The sequence below is a fragment of the Panthera pardus genome, unplaced genomic scaffold (genome assembly GCF_024362965.1).
Source record: "Panthera pardus isolate Hobbes unplaced genomic scaffold, ASM2436296v1 HiC_scaffold_27, whole genome shotgun sequence".
Classification (NCBI taxonomy): domain Eukaryota; kingdom Metazoa; phylum Chordata; class Mammalia; order Carnivora; family Felidae; genus Panthera; species Panthera pardus.
The window spans coordinates 70,919,363-70,933,625 of record NW_026526843.1 but is presented as its reverse complement, the minus strand read 5'-3'; the positions used below and the strand labels follow the sequence as shown (position 1 = coordinate 70,933,625).

Sequence of the window (14,263 nt, the reverse complement as noted above, 5' to 3'; positions counted from 1 at the left end):
GAAAACTGGCAGTTTGTAATGTCAATAGATTGTAAATTTGACTCACTTTCTTCCTGTTTTGTTATGGGGCTGTGGTAGATCTACAAAAGAAGAGAAAGAGCCATGTCTATTGTGAATCACTATAGGTAAGTACAGCAAATAATACTAACTCTCTTTCCCCAGAAAGTCCATCAAAACCATTAGTGACTCTAAGGCTTTAATGGAAAAGTGGGCTAAACAGAATCATCTTTGACTAGGTCCCTAGAAAACAACTGATTTAACAAATCTGAAGACTAAACTAGATTCCAAGTAGCTCACTATAGCTGAAGTTGTTGCCTACCTATTTTAGAGATTTACTTATGTAAAACTTGGAGAACTTTTCTGATAGAGCAAGAGAAACAGTCTCCTTATGGGACCTGGGTAGTGGGCATTGATGGTAAAATTTAAATGTGCCCAATACCAACCTCCTACCCCAAAGGCTAATTAATGGGTATTTCTCTGTAGAAAAGCAAGTGTCTGTCTGAAACAGATCCACACACTGACCAAGATTTCTTTGAGTTATCGTGAAATACACATCACGATAGCTATGTGAGAGGCCAAACAGGAGATCCTTGACTCTTGAAGTCTAGCCTGGCTCTTTTTTTCATTATAAATTTTATTCATTATAAAATCTTGGGCATGTCCTTTTCATTCTCTATTCTTCAAACTTCATATCTCTAAAATGATTTGAGTTGGAGTAGATGTTCCTTAAAGTCCCAATCTTCTTTGATACTTTAAGCAAAGGCATGCATATCATGTATAAAATTAGTGAAATGGGGTGTTTAGCAAGGCAGCAACAATAACAATGTGAAACTGCAGGAAATAAACCTTCTGTACAGTATCTGTTAGAGTCCACTTTAACAATCTCTCCTTTTAAAAGAAAACTTTCTGCATATGTGTGTATACCCATGGATATTTCAATGAGAGAGATTTCTGTTCTGGGAAGCCCTTGCTGCCACTTTTATAAACAAGTTATTTGTGAAAAGTCTAGCATAATCGAGTTGTTAAGGATCCACATTCAGTGGACCCATGTTCTATTATCATTCTCCACAAAAAGCCATCTGCATCCTTCGATCTTTAAAACTTAAAGGGAGAACAAGTTCCAATGACGGAATTAAGAATAAAATGTTTCACTGAGCCTGCTACCATCTTCCTCGAGAAACATCATAGGCATGCAATAGTTAAGCTCCAGTCTTCTGGGAAGGAGGGAGGAGCAACAGGTCATGGGCTACTTCCTGTATGACAATCCTCATAACACCCCTTCTCTCTTTGCTACCTTCTTGGTTGCTATAAGTACATTCTGAAATCTGTGCACTTCTCTTTAGTTTCCAGGGCACTGAGGAGACACAGAAAGAAAACCTTGGAGTATTTCCCCTCTTAGCACATTTTTGCCTTGAACAAAACAAAGATATTAGACTGTACACAAATACTATGGAATCTCAGTAGCTTCACACTCATTCTTTATCCCACTTCCATTCATTCAATTTTTCAAAGCAACTCTGTGAGGTAGATAGAATAGAGATGATTCAACCCTTTTTACTGAAGAGAAGAAAACTGAGTCTCAGAGAGATAGAATACCTTGCCCAAAGTCACACCACCACTGATGGCACAACTGGGATCCAAATTCAGGCTTTTGTAAATATAACGGTAGGAAGCTAATATTATTTCATACACCACTAGAAGAAATTTACTTGGAAGATACTGAAGAAAAAAAAACTCTCTTCAGGAATTTATGACTCTTCAGATTGGTCTTTCTATGACAATCACTAAACCTTTTAAGGTATTGCTTGTCCTCCTGTGTAACAATGTTCTAAATGGAGTGGTACATCTTGGGATATAGGATGGTAGCACCATCTTCTCCACCAGCTATACCTTTAAAGAGAATAAGCTGACATGGGAATGTAAAATAGGGGCAGCAAAACCCTTTTGAATAAAATCTTAATAAATCCTTATTCACAGTTATGAAAATTATTTTCCACCTTTCTATATGAACACATTAATTTTATAAACTGACAAAAGGGCTTAATTTTCTTTAAGAAGATCTTGTAGGCACAGCTGCATAATCTAACACTGAAGCAAGAAGCTAAGAAACCTGGATTCTATCTAGGCCCAACTTTTATGTCTTTTCAGATAGTAATCCTAGAGAAGTCCCTCATCCTCTATGGAACTCAAATTGCCTTACTTTTTAAACAAAAAATGTTGAGTAAACAATTCCTTCTAACTCTAAAATTTTGAGTCTGAAGATCTGACTCTTTAAATGTCCTAGACCCACTAGTACCACCAAGGGAACTCATATATTGGACTATATTGCTAAGTTTCTACAGTGTCCTCACGTAACTTACAGGTTCTTTTCCATCCATGGCTTCCATCCATAGCCTTCTGTTAGCTTCCGAAAGAGCTTGCAAAGTTATGGTTCCTGGTCTATAGAAAAAAATGACAAGTTAAAAGCAGAAAACTCACCTAAAAAATGGAACCTGGTTCTACCAGGAACCTTATAAAGCAGCTTAGAGAGGCTGATCTAGGGTCCCTATCAGCCCTGGAAGGTGTCACACCGAGCAGACACATATAGAATTCCAATTTTTCAAAATCTCCTTTACTCAAAAAAACAATGGAACATTTACAAAACAGTATCTTTGGGAACCCTGGAGAAGGTGGTATCTTGGCAGCCTCATGCCAGGGTCAGGCAAGGAAATAGAGTCAGATGTCAAGACACCTCACCATTATACATACTTAAATTGGCTCGATTGCACTTGAGCCTAACTGTGGCTCTCTCTGCCTTTCTCTCTTGGAAGCTGGAAGTTTGTTCTGGGCACTAGGAATAAGCATGTTCAGCCACAAAAAAAGATGTCTGTGCTACTTCCACCACCTATGATGTCAAAGGAGTATTTCTAGATGGAAATAATTCAACATGAACACTGGCTCAGTACAGGGAGGAGGGCTTTTTGCTGACTTAAGCAATTTTATGACTAATAATAACTAATAGTTATTGAGTGCTCACTATGTACCACATTCTGTTCTAAGTACTTTATAGGTATTAATTCATGAAATCTACCAGGAACCTTATAAAACAGGTACTATATAGTAATCCCTATTTTACAGAAGGGGAAGCTGAAGCACAGAGCTCTTAGCTACGTTCACACAGTGGGTAAGTATAGAGCCAGAATTTGATTTTAGGAATTCCGGTCCAGCAGTCTTTCTTTTCTTTCCTTTTCTTTTTCTCTTTCTTTTTCTTTTCTTCCCTTCCCTTTCTCCTCCCCTCCTCCCCTTCTTTTCCTTTCCTTCCCTTTCCTTTCCTTTCCTTTCCTTTCCTTTCCTTTCCTTTCCTTTCCTTTCCTTTCCTTTCTTTCTTCCATCTTCTTTCTTAACCACTATACTACAAGGCTTCTCCATGGAAGATGGCCTCAAAACCATTTTTTGGTATTTATTTGTAGGCTACCTTTAACCAGAGATACTCCAAGTTGATATACTCTGTATGGCCTTTTTAGACCTTCATGACTAAACTGGGAATTGCAGATTGGACATATCATTGCAAACATAAATCTTCCTCACATTATCTGTGTATCTGCACCATTATGAGAAACTGGTTCCTCTTGTTCCTTCTATGTTAAGACTCTCAGAGTCACAAAATGATAAGAATAATGTCAAGAGAGCTCAGAAAGCCCGGAAAAGTAACTTGGGCTCTATGGGCTTCAGTTTCTGTATCCATAAGGGTGTCAGACAAGATGAACTGGAAGGTCCTTTCCAGTTTTGATATCATAGGATTCCTATTCTATCTTCCATTCTTTTATTCCATTAAAGTACATTTTAAAAAGGAAAGTCTCCAAGTCTTTAAGTCAAATCAACTGAAAACCAGGACTTGGCTTTGGGAACTGGATTCTTTCAAGTTTACCTTTCTCTAACAAATAGCCAACCTTCTGGATATATTACATGGGGATAGAAAGTTTAGAAATAGTTTTGGAAAGATAGGAGCCCAGCTGAATCCTGAAGGCAAAAAGAAGGAGAACAAGTAAATTGAGAACAGACTTAAAAGCAGACAGTGTAGATCAGGTATGATATTAATCCCATTCTGGAACTCAGCTTCCCTATCTGGGAAATCAAAAAGCCAGTGTGTGTCTTCCCTTAACTGTAAAGAGAAGCTGAAATAATAAATAAGTAACTATTTAAGAAGCATTTGAAGATTCTCAGGTGCTACAGAAAGTCAAATTCAAAGAATAATCATAAGAACAGGATGACAAAGTAGAAAGAACATTGACTTCTAGTCCAGGCTCTTCCATTGACTATCTTTATTATCTAAGACAAATCCCTTGCGCTCACCAAGGTCCCAGTCACTCAATCTGGAACAAAAAGGCATATACAGCATATGTGCAGTATAGTGTAATGGTTGAGTGTGGGCTTGGAGACTAAAATTCCTGGATTCCAATCCGGGCTCTACCGTTTGCTAGCAGTGTTACCTAAGTTGCTTAATTTCTCTCTGTCTCCTTGTATTCCTTTGTGAAATTGTGAAATACAGTCACCTCATATGACTGTAGTGAGGAATAAAGGAAATTATACAATTTCAAGGGCTGAGAATGGTACCTGGCACATAGAAGTTACTCTGCAAATGTTAGCAGTTGTTGTTTGTTATTGTTATTATTATTATTGCACTTCAAGCTCTATGAGCTATAAGTCTGTGGTTTTAAATACTGGCAGCAAAGCTAATTAAAGAAAAAAGTTATCCTCTATTCCTTAGATAGAAAAAGGGACTCAAAGAGCTCTTTGCTCTCTGTGCTTCAGGGACATGAGTACAGGTACCCAATGCCTGCTGGGAAGTCTGACTTTATTTTTTATATCAGATTTACTAGCCACTAAAGCAGATGTCACATCCCTCAGATAACTCCATGTGCACACATGTACCTCATCACCTGTTCGTTATTTCATTTGATCCTTTATTTCACAGCATATTTATTCTCAAAGATGATGTAGCAAAATTAAAAAGAACATGGACTTTGTAAACCTCTAAAGAAGTGTTTGAGCTCAGCCTTGCCACTATGTGACTTTGGGCAAGTCACTTAATGTAGTCAAGTCTCAGTTTCCCCCACCTGTAAAATAGAGGAGGGATTCAATGACTGAATGTTTTTTCTGTGCCCAATATGTGGTAACTTAAATCACAGACACAACAAAACTTTAATTCCTGGGTTCTAGTCTAAGAATTCCTTAGTGTTAGGAGTGGGAAAAATACATTTAAAAATAAACACCAAATATTGTACCTACCATGAGCCATGCATAGTACTAGGTACAAGATATATGAAGATAAACTGGTCCCAGCCCCTAACCTCAGGGCCAAACTGTCTGCAACTGCTTTGTGTATATGGGAATATTACTTGCAAGAAGCTTGCAAATTTAAGCTGAAAGGGGAATCAGAATGAAACTAGACACACATAAAAAAATTTAATTTCTTTTAAGCACCTTGATGTTGCAGAGCCAGAGACACTAAAAGTTCATGAAAGAGAAGCCACAGGCAATAGTCATTTTCCCCAATAAATAGTATAGTTCCCCCTTCCAACTAGACCTGAAGCTATTGGAAAAAATGAGTGACATCTTTATGGTTACCAGTAACAATGTTTACTATCACAACCATCTTTGGTCAGGACCATCCATTTTTAAGAAAGAAATCACATAGATTAAAAAACAGAAATTTCAAATGTGGAAAAGGACTTCCTACTTTTTTCCAGACTGAAAAAAAGAGCCCTCATCTCTTAGTCTAATCTTTATGATTCCAGTCACTGATAATTTTGTTCATATGACACTGTAATTCAAAATTCAAGCCCCCTTATAGGAATCTGACCATTTTCTTAAATTCTATTCTATTAAGTAGTAACAAAAACATAGAAATAATAGACCAAAATAACACATAGAAACATTTATTCACTGAATTTTAGATCAACTTCCCAACTATATAACATGCTTTTCTCCAAAATACCTCCAAATGCGGATACTCGGGAGAGGGAGGGAAGATGGCAGCATAGGAGGACAGTGGGCTGACCGCGGGTCCTGCCGATCACTTAGATTCCACCTACACCTGTCTAAATAACCCAGAAAACCACCAGAGGATTAACAGAACGGAGTCTCCGGAGCCAAGCACAGACGAGAGGCGCATGGAAGAGGGTAGGAAGGGTGGCGAGGCGGTGCGCGCTCCACGGACTGGCGGGAGGGAGCCGGGGCAGAGGGGCGGCTCGCCAGCCAAGCAGAGTCCCTGAGTCTGGCAGGCAAAAGCGGAGGGGCCTGACGGACTGTGTTCCGACAGCAAGCCCGACTTAGTGTCTAGGAGGTCATAAGTTAACAGCTCTGCTCAGAAAGCGGGAAGGCTGGAGGACAAAGGGAGGGAGAGCTGCTGAGGCCCTGGACGACAGAGCTCAGTTTGGTGGGGAACAAAGGCGCTCACGAGCGCCATCTTCCCCGCCCATCCCCCAGCCAAAATCCTAAAGGGAACCAGTTCCTGCCAGGGAACTTGCTCGCTCTGCGCAAACACCCAACTCAGGGCTTCTGCGGAGCCAAACCTCCGGCAGCAGATCTGACTCCCTCCCGCTGCCACAGGGCTCCTCCTGAAGTGGATCACCTAAGGAGAAGCGAGCTAAGCCTGCCCCTCCTACCCCCGTGCACCTTGCCTACCCATCCCAGCTAATACCCCAGATCCCCAGCACCACAAGCCTGGCAGTGTGCAAGTAGCCCAGACAGGCCATGCCACCCCACAGTGAATCCCGCTCCTAGGAGAGGGGAAGAGAAGGCACACACCAGTCTGACTGTGGCCCCAGCAGTGGGCTGGGGGCAGACATCAGGTCGGACTGCGGCCCCGCCCACCAACTCCAGTTATACACCACAGCACAGGGGAAGTGCCCTGCAGGTCCTCACCACTCCAGGGACTATCCAAAATGACCAAACGGAAGAATTCCCCTCAGAAGAATCTCCAGGAAATAACAACAGCTAATGAACTGATCAAAAAGGATTTAAATAATATAACAGAAAGTGAATTTAGAATAATAGTCATCAAATTAATCGCTGGGCTTGAAAACAGTATAGAGGACAGCAGAGAATCTCTTGCCACAGAGATCAAGGGACTAAGGAACAGTCACGAGGAGCTGAAAAGCGCTTTAAACGAAATGCAAAACAAAATGGAAACGACGACGGCTCGGATTGAAGAGGCAGAGGAGAGAATAGGTGAACTAGAAGATAAAGTTATGGAGAAAGAGGAAGCTGAGAGAAAGAGAGTTAAAAAAATCCAGGAGTATGAGGGAAAAATTAGAGAACTAAGTGATACAATAAAAAGAAATAATATATGCATAATTGGTATCCCAGAGGAGGAAGAGAGAGGGAAAGGTGCTGAAGGGGTACTTGAAGAAATTATAGCTGAGAACTTCCCTGAACTGGGGAAGGAAAAGGCATTGAAATCCAAGAGGCACAGAGAACTCCCTTCAGACGTAACTTGAATCGATCTTCTGCACGACATATCATAGTGAAACTGGCAAAATACAAGCATAAAGAGAAAATTCTGAAAGCAGCAAGGGATAAACGTGCCCTCACAAATAAAGGGAGACCTATAAGACTCGTGACTGATCTCTCTTTTGAAACTTGGCAGGCCAGAAAGGATTGGCACGATATCTTCAGTGTGCTAAACAGAAAAAATATGCAGCTGAAAATCCTTTATCCAGCAAGTCTGTCATTTAGAATAGAAGGAGAGATAAAGGTCTTCCCAAACAAACAAAAACTGAAGGAATTTGTCACCACTAAACCAGCCCTACAAGAGATCCTAAGGGGGATCCTGTGAGACAAATTACCAGAGACATCACTACAAGCATAAAACATACAGACATCACAATGACACTAAACCCGTGTCTTTCTATAATAACACTGAATGTAAATGGATTAAATGTGCCAACCAAAAGACATAGGGTATCAGAATGGATAAAAAAACAAGACCCATCTATTTTCTGTCTACAAGAGACTCATTTTAGATCTGAGGACACCTTTAGATTGAGAGTGAGGGGATGGAGAACTATTTACCATGCTACTGGAAGCCAAAAGAAAGCTGGAGTAGCCATACTTATATCAGACAAACTAGACTTTAAATTAAAGGCTGTAACAAGAGATGAAGAAGGGCATTATATAATAATTACAGGGTCTATCCATCAGGAAGAGCTAACAATTATAAATGCCTATGCGCCGAATACCGGAGCCCCCAAATATATAAAACAATTACTCATAAACATAAGCAACCTTATTGATAAGAATGTGGTAATTGCAGGGGACTTTAACACCCCACTTACAGAAATGGTTAGATCATCTAGACACACGGTCAATAAAGAAACAAGGGCCCTGAATGATACATTGGATCAGATGGACTTGACAGATCTATTTAGAACTCTGCATCCCAAAAAACAGAATATACTTTCTTCTCGAGTGCACATGGAACATTCTCCAAGATAGATCATATACTGGGTCACAAAACAGCCCTTCATAAGTTTATAAGAATTGAAATTATACCATGCATACTTTCAGACCACAATGCTATGAAGCTTGAAATCAACCACAGGAAAAAGTCTGGAAAACCTCCAAAAGCATGGAGGTTAAAGAACACCTTACTAACGAATGAGTGGGTCAACCAGGCAATTAGAGAAAAAATTAAAAAATATATGGAAACAAACGAAAATGAAAATACAACAATCCAAACGCGTTGGGATGCAGCAAAGGCAGTCCTGAGAGGAAAATACATTGCAATCCAGGCCTCTCAAGAAACAAGAAAAATCCCAAATACAAAATCTAACAGCACACCTAAAGGAAATAGAAGCAGATCAGCAAAGGCAGCCTAAAGCCAGCAGAAGAAGAGAAATAATAAAGATCAGAGCAGAAATAAACAATATAGAATCTAAAAAAACTGTAGAGCAGATCAACGAAACCAAGAGTTGGTTTTTTGAAAAAATAAACAAAATTGACAAACCTCTAGCCAGGCTTCTCAAAAAGAAAAGGGAGATGACCCAAATAGATAAAATCATGAATGAAAATGGAATTATTACAACCAATCCCTCAGAGATACAAACAATTATCAGGGAATACTATGAAAAATTATATGCCAACAAATTGGACAACCTGGAAGAAATGGACAAATTCCTAAACACCCACACTCTTCCAAAACTCAATCAGGAGGAAATAGAAAGCTTGAACAGACCCATAACCAGCGAAGAAATTGAATCGGTTATCAAAAATCTCCCAACAAATAAGAGTCCAGGACCAGATGGCTTCCCAGGGGAGTTCTACCAGACGTTTAAAGCAGAGATAATACCTACCCTTCTCAAGCTATTCCAAGAAATAGAAGTGGAAGGAAAACTTCCAGACTCATTCTATGAAGCCAGTATTACTTTGATTCCTAAACCAGACAGAGACCCAGTAAAAAAAAGAGAACTACAGGCCAATATCCCTCATGAATGTGGATGCAAAAATTCTTAATAAGATACTAGCAAATCGAATTCAACAGCATATAAAAAGAATTATTCACCATGATCAAGTGGGATTCTTTCCTGGGATGCAGGGCTGGTTCAACATTCGCAAATCGATCAACCTGATACATCACATTAACAAAAAAAAAGAGAAGAACCATATGATCCTGTCAATCGATGCAGAAAAGGCCTTTGACAAAATCCAGCACCCTTTCTTAACAAAAACCCTTGAGAAAGTCGGGATAGAAGGAACATACTTAAAGATCATAAAAGCCATTTATGAAAAGCCCACAGCTAACATCATCCTCAATGGGGAAAAACTGAGAGCTTTTTCCCTGAGATCAGGAACACAACAGGGATGCCCACTCTCACCGCTGTTGTTTAACATAGTGCTGGAAGTTCTAGCTTCAGCAATCAGACAACAAAAGGAAATCAAAGGCATCCAAATTGGCAAAGATGAAGTCAAGCTTTCGCTTTTTGTAGATGACATGATATTATACATGGAAAATCCGATAGACTCCACCAAAATTCTGCTAGAACTGATACATGAATTCAGCAAAGTTGCAGGATACAAAATCAATGTACAGAAATCAGTTGCATTCTTATACACTAACAATGAAGCAACAGAAAGACAAATAAAGAAACTGATCCCATTCACAATTTCACCAAGAAGCATAAAATACCTAGGAATAAATCTAACCAAAGATGTAAAAGATCTGTATGCTGAAAACTATAGAAAGCTTATGAAGGTAATTGAAGAAGATATAAAGAAATGGAAAGACACTCCCTGTTCATGGATTGGAAGAATTAATATTGTCAAAATGTCAATACTACCCAAAGCTATCTACACATTCAATGCAATCCCAATCAAAATTGCACCAGCATTCTTCTCAAAACTAGAACAAGCAATCCTAAAATTCATATGGAACCACAAAAGGCCCCGAATAGCCAAAGTAATTTTGAAGAAGAAGACGAAAGCAGGAGGCATCACAATCCCGGACTTTAGCCTCTAATACAAAGCTGTAATCATCAAGACAGCATGGTATTGGCACAAAAACAGACACATAGACCAATGAAATAGAATAGAAACCCCAGAACTAGACCCACAAACATATGGCCAACTCATCTTTGACAAAGCAGGAAAGAACAGCCAATGGAAAAAGACAGTCTCTTTAACAAATGGTGCTGGGAGAACTGGACAGCACCATGCAGAAGGTTGAAACTAGACCACTTTCTCACATCATTCACAAAAATAAACTCAAAATGGATAAAGGACCTGAATGTGAGACAGGAAACCGTCAAAACCCTAGAGGAGAAAGCAGTAAAAGACCTCTCTGACCTCAGCCGTAGCAATCTCTTACTCGACACATCCCCAAAGGCAAGGGAATTAAAAGCAAAAGTGAATTACTGGGACCTTATGAAGATAAAAAGCTTCTGCACAGCAAAGGAAACAACCAACAAAACTAAAAGGCAACCAATGGAATGGGAAAAGATATTTGCAAATGACATATCAGACAAAGGGCTAGTATCCAAAATCTATAAAGAGCTCACCAAACTCCACACCCGAAAAACAAATAACCCAGTGAAGAAATGGGCAAAAAACATGAATAGACACTTCTCTAAAGAAGACATCCGAATGGCCAACAGGCACATGAAAAGATGCTCAACGTCGCTCCTTATCAGGGAAATACAAATCAAAACCACACTCAGATATCACCTCACGCCAGTCAGAGTGGCCAAAATGAACAAATCAGGAGACATAGATGCTGGAGAGGATGTGGAGAAACGGGAACCCTCTTGCACTGTTGGTGGGAATGCAAATTGGTGCAGCCGCTCTGGAAAGCAGTGTGGAGGTTCCTCAGAAAATTAAAAATAGACCTACCCTATGACCCAGCAATAGCACTGCTAGGAATTTATCCAAGGGATACAGGAGTACTGATGCTTAGGGGCACTTGTACCCCAATGTTTATAGCAGCACTCTCAACAATAGCCAAATTATGGAAAGAGCCTAAATGTCCATCAACTGATGAATGGATAAAGAAATTGTGGTTTATATACACAATGGAATACTACGTGGCAATGAGAAAGAATGAAATATGGCCTTTTGTAGCAACATGGATGGAACTGGAGAGTGTGATGCTAAGTGAAAGAAGCCATACAGAGAAAGACAGATACCATATGGTTTCACTCTTATGTGGATCCTGAGACACTTAACAGAAACCCATGGGGGAGGGGAAGAAAAAAAAAAAAGAGGTTAGAGTGGGAGAGAACCAAAGCATAAGAGACTGTTAAAAACTGAGAACAAACTGAGGGTTGATGGGGGGTGGGAGGGAGGGGAGGGTGGGTGATGGGTATTGAGGAGGGCACCTTTTGGGATGAGCACTGGGTGTTGTATGGAAACCAATTTGACAATAATTTTCATATATTAAAAAAAATAAAGTTTTTGAAGAATTTTTGAAGAATTAAAAATAAATAAATAAAATAAAAAATAAAAAATGGGCAGAAGACATGAATAGACATTTTTCTAAAGAAGACATCCAGATGGCTAACAGACACATGAAAAGATGCTCAACATCACTCATCATCAGGGAAATACTAATCAAAAGCAAAATTAGATATGACCTCACACCTATTGGAATGGCTAAAATTAACCACATGGGAAACAACAAGTGTTGTGAAGGATGTGGAGAAATGGGAACCCTGTTGCCCTGTTGGTGGGAATGCAAACTGGTGCAGCCACTCTGGAAAACAGTATGGAAGTTCCTCAAAAAGTTAAAAATAGAGCTACCCTATCACCCAGAAATTGCACTACTAGGTATTTACCCAACGGGTACAAAAATACAGATTTGAAGGGATACATGCATCCCAATTTTTATAGCAGCATTATCTACAATAGCCAAAGTATGGAAAGAACCCAAATGAATAAAGAGGTTGTGGTGCGTGTGTGTGTGTGTGTGTGTGTGTGTGTGTACCACATTATACACACACACACACACACACACACACACACACACACACACACACTGAAATATTACTCAGCCACCAAAAAGAATGAAATCTTGCTAACTGCAATAATATGAATGGAGCTAGATTGTATTATGCTAAACAAGATAAGTCATTGAAAGACAAATACCACATGATTTCACTCATATGTGGAATATAAGAAACAAAACAAATGAACATATGGGATGGGGGAAAAGAGAGAGGCAAACCATAAAACAAGAATCTTAACTATAGACAACAAACTGAGGGTTGCTGGAGGGGAGGTGGGCAGAGGGGATGGGTTAATTGGGTGATGGGTATTAAGGAGGGTACTTGTTAAGCACTGGGTGTTGTATATAAGTGATGATGAATCACTAAATTCTACTCCTGAAACTAATATTATACTATATGTTAATTAACTGGAATTTAAATAAAAACTTCAAACTACAAAAAAAATTAAAAAAATGAATTTTTGTATGCTGTCCTTGCAGCATCACCAAATGTTGACCTCTGCATATCTGATAGCAAATTAAATCCTAGGAGTGATTTATTCTACCTAGAGTAGGTGAGGTGAAGCTGATTGAAGTTTCCCCAGAGGGAAACAGCTCTGGGCCAGGTCTAACAGGGATTCCTTCGAATGGCAGCCAGAAGAGCCAAGACGATGATGTCATGAACAGATTTTCTCACTTTCATCAATAAGAGATGACAAAGGAAAATAAAAGATCTACTCAGTCTCAGTATCTATCACATGGGGACATTGCCAATTCATACAATCACAGCTTACCTTTCATTAGTTTCTATATCAAAACAGAACCTTTTGTCGATAGACTCTGTCTTCCTCCTCACGCAGTACTTCAGCGTTAAGTCCAAGGGCCCCTGCTATAAGAGAAGGATTAATAGCATAATTTGAAAAAAAATGCACAGAGGCTTCTTCTGCCTCCTTAATTATCCTTAGGGTCACTTGGAAGGCATCTGTCAGGGCAGCAGGAGCAATGTGTAGTCTCACTGAGAACAGTAGTTGCAGAAAGGCGGCAGATGGTTTCTTCCTGCTCTAATAATTAATGGCTGAGACCAGGAGAAAATGCTCAGGGTAGATGACTATTCTTTTCCAAGCATGGTAGATTAAATAGAAAGCTCATTACACATTAACATAAGGGGATTATTGGAGAAATTGGCTGACCAAAAGGCATTAAGTGTACCAAATAAGGTAGGAAGTGGCTTTATGAAACCCTCCTTCCATTAAATTGGCAGATAGAGGAGAGAAGGCAAACATTTTCATTCTCCACCTCCAGACTCTTCAGGAAGACAGGAATCACGAAAGCAATCTCTCCAAAGATAGATCAGGGAGTAAGCAAATTTGAGTTATTTCTCAAAGTGCATTTGTTATTTCATACATGAAGAATAGTGTAGCCCCCCTTAGTTTTATGGACACTTAATAAGGCCATTGAAATCCACTCTGTTCACAGATTAAAATCCCCCAGTCCCATATTGTTCGGTTTCCCTCTATTATCTCAATAGAGACAACGTAGTATAGGAAAGAGAAGCAACATTTATCCATTACCTACTATGTGCCACATATTATCCTAGGTGTCTTCAAACCAACTTTCTTCATAACAACCCTTAGAAAGAACTGAAGCTCAGATAAAATGACTTACCTAAAGTCACGCGAGTGGGTATAGTGATAGTGGAAATAGCAATAAACTAGGAAGTCCATCCCAGTTATACCATTTAGTAGCTTGCAACCCAGGGCAAATCATTTCTGTCACTGAATCTTAACTTCACAATCTATAAATGGG

At 39.5% G+C, this 14,263-nt stretch overlaps 1 protein-coding gene across 8 annotated transcripts in view; it reads right to left on the bottom strand.

The window, feature by feature from the left end:
• OPHN1 (oligophrenin 1) overlaps positions 1–14,263 on the bottom strand; it is a 532,200-nt gene that overhangs the window by 238,956 nt on the left and 278,981 nt on the right. For 6 of the 8 annotated variants that reach the window (XR_002074899.2, XM_053891532.1, XM_053891531.1 and 3 more), the window contains 3 exons: positions 13,252–13,346; positions 2,361–2,439; positions 47–80 (listed from right to left, as the gene is read on the bottom strand). Coding sequence is in view for 7 of the 8 variants with exons in the window: in XM_053891532.1 (XP_053747507.1) it covers positions 47–80; positions 2,361–2,439; positions 13,252–13,346 (208 nt within the window). In the remaining variant the exon portion in view is untranslated. The remainder of the gene's footprint in view (positions 1–46; positions 81–2,360; positions 2,440–13,251; positions 13,347–14,263) is intronic. The other 2 variants (XM_053891530.1, XM_019428582.2) reach the window with 1 other exon arrangement.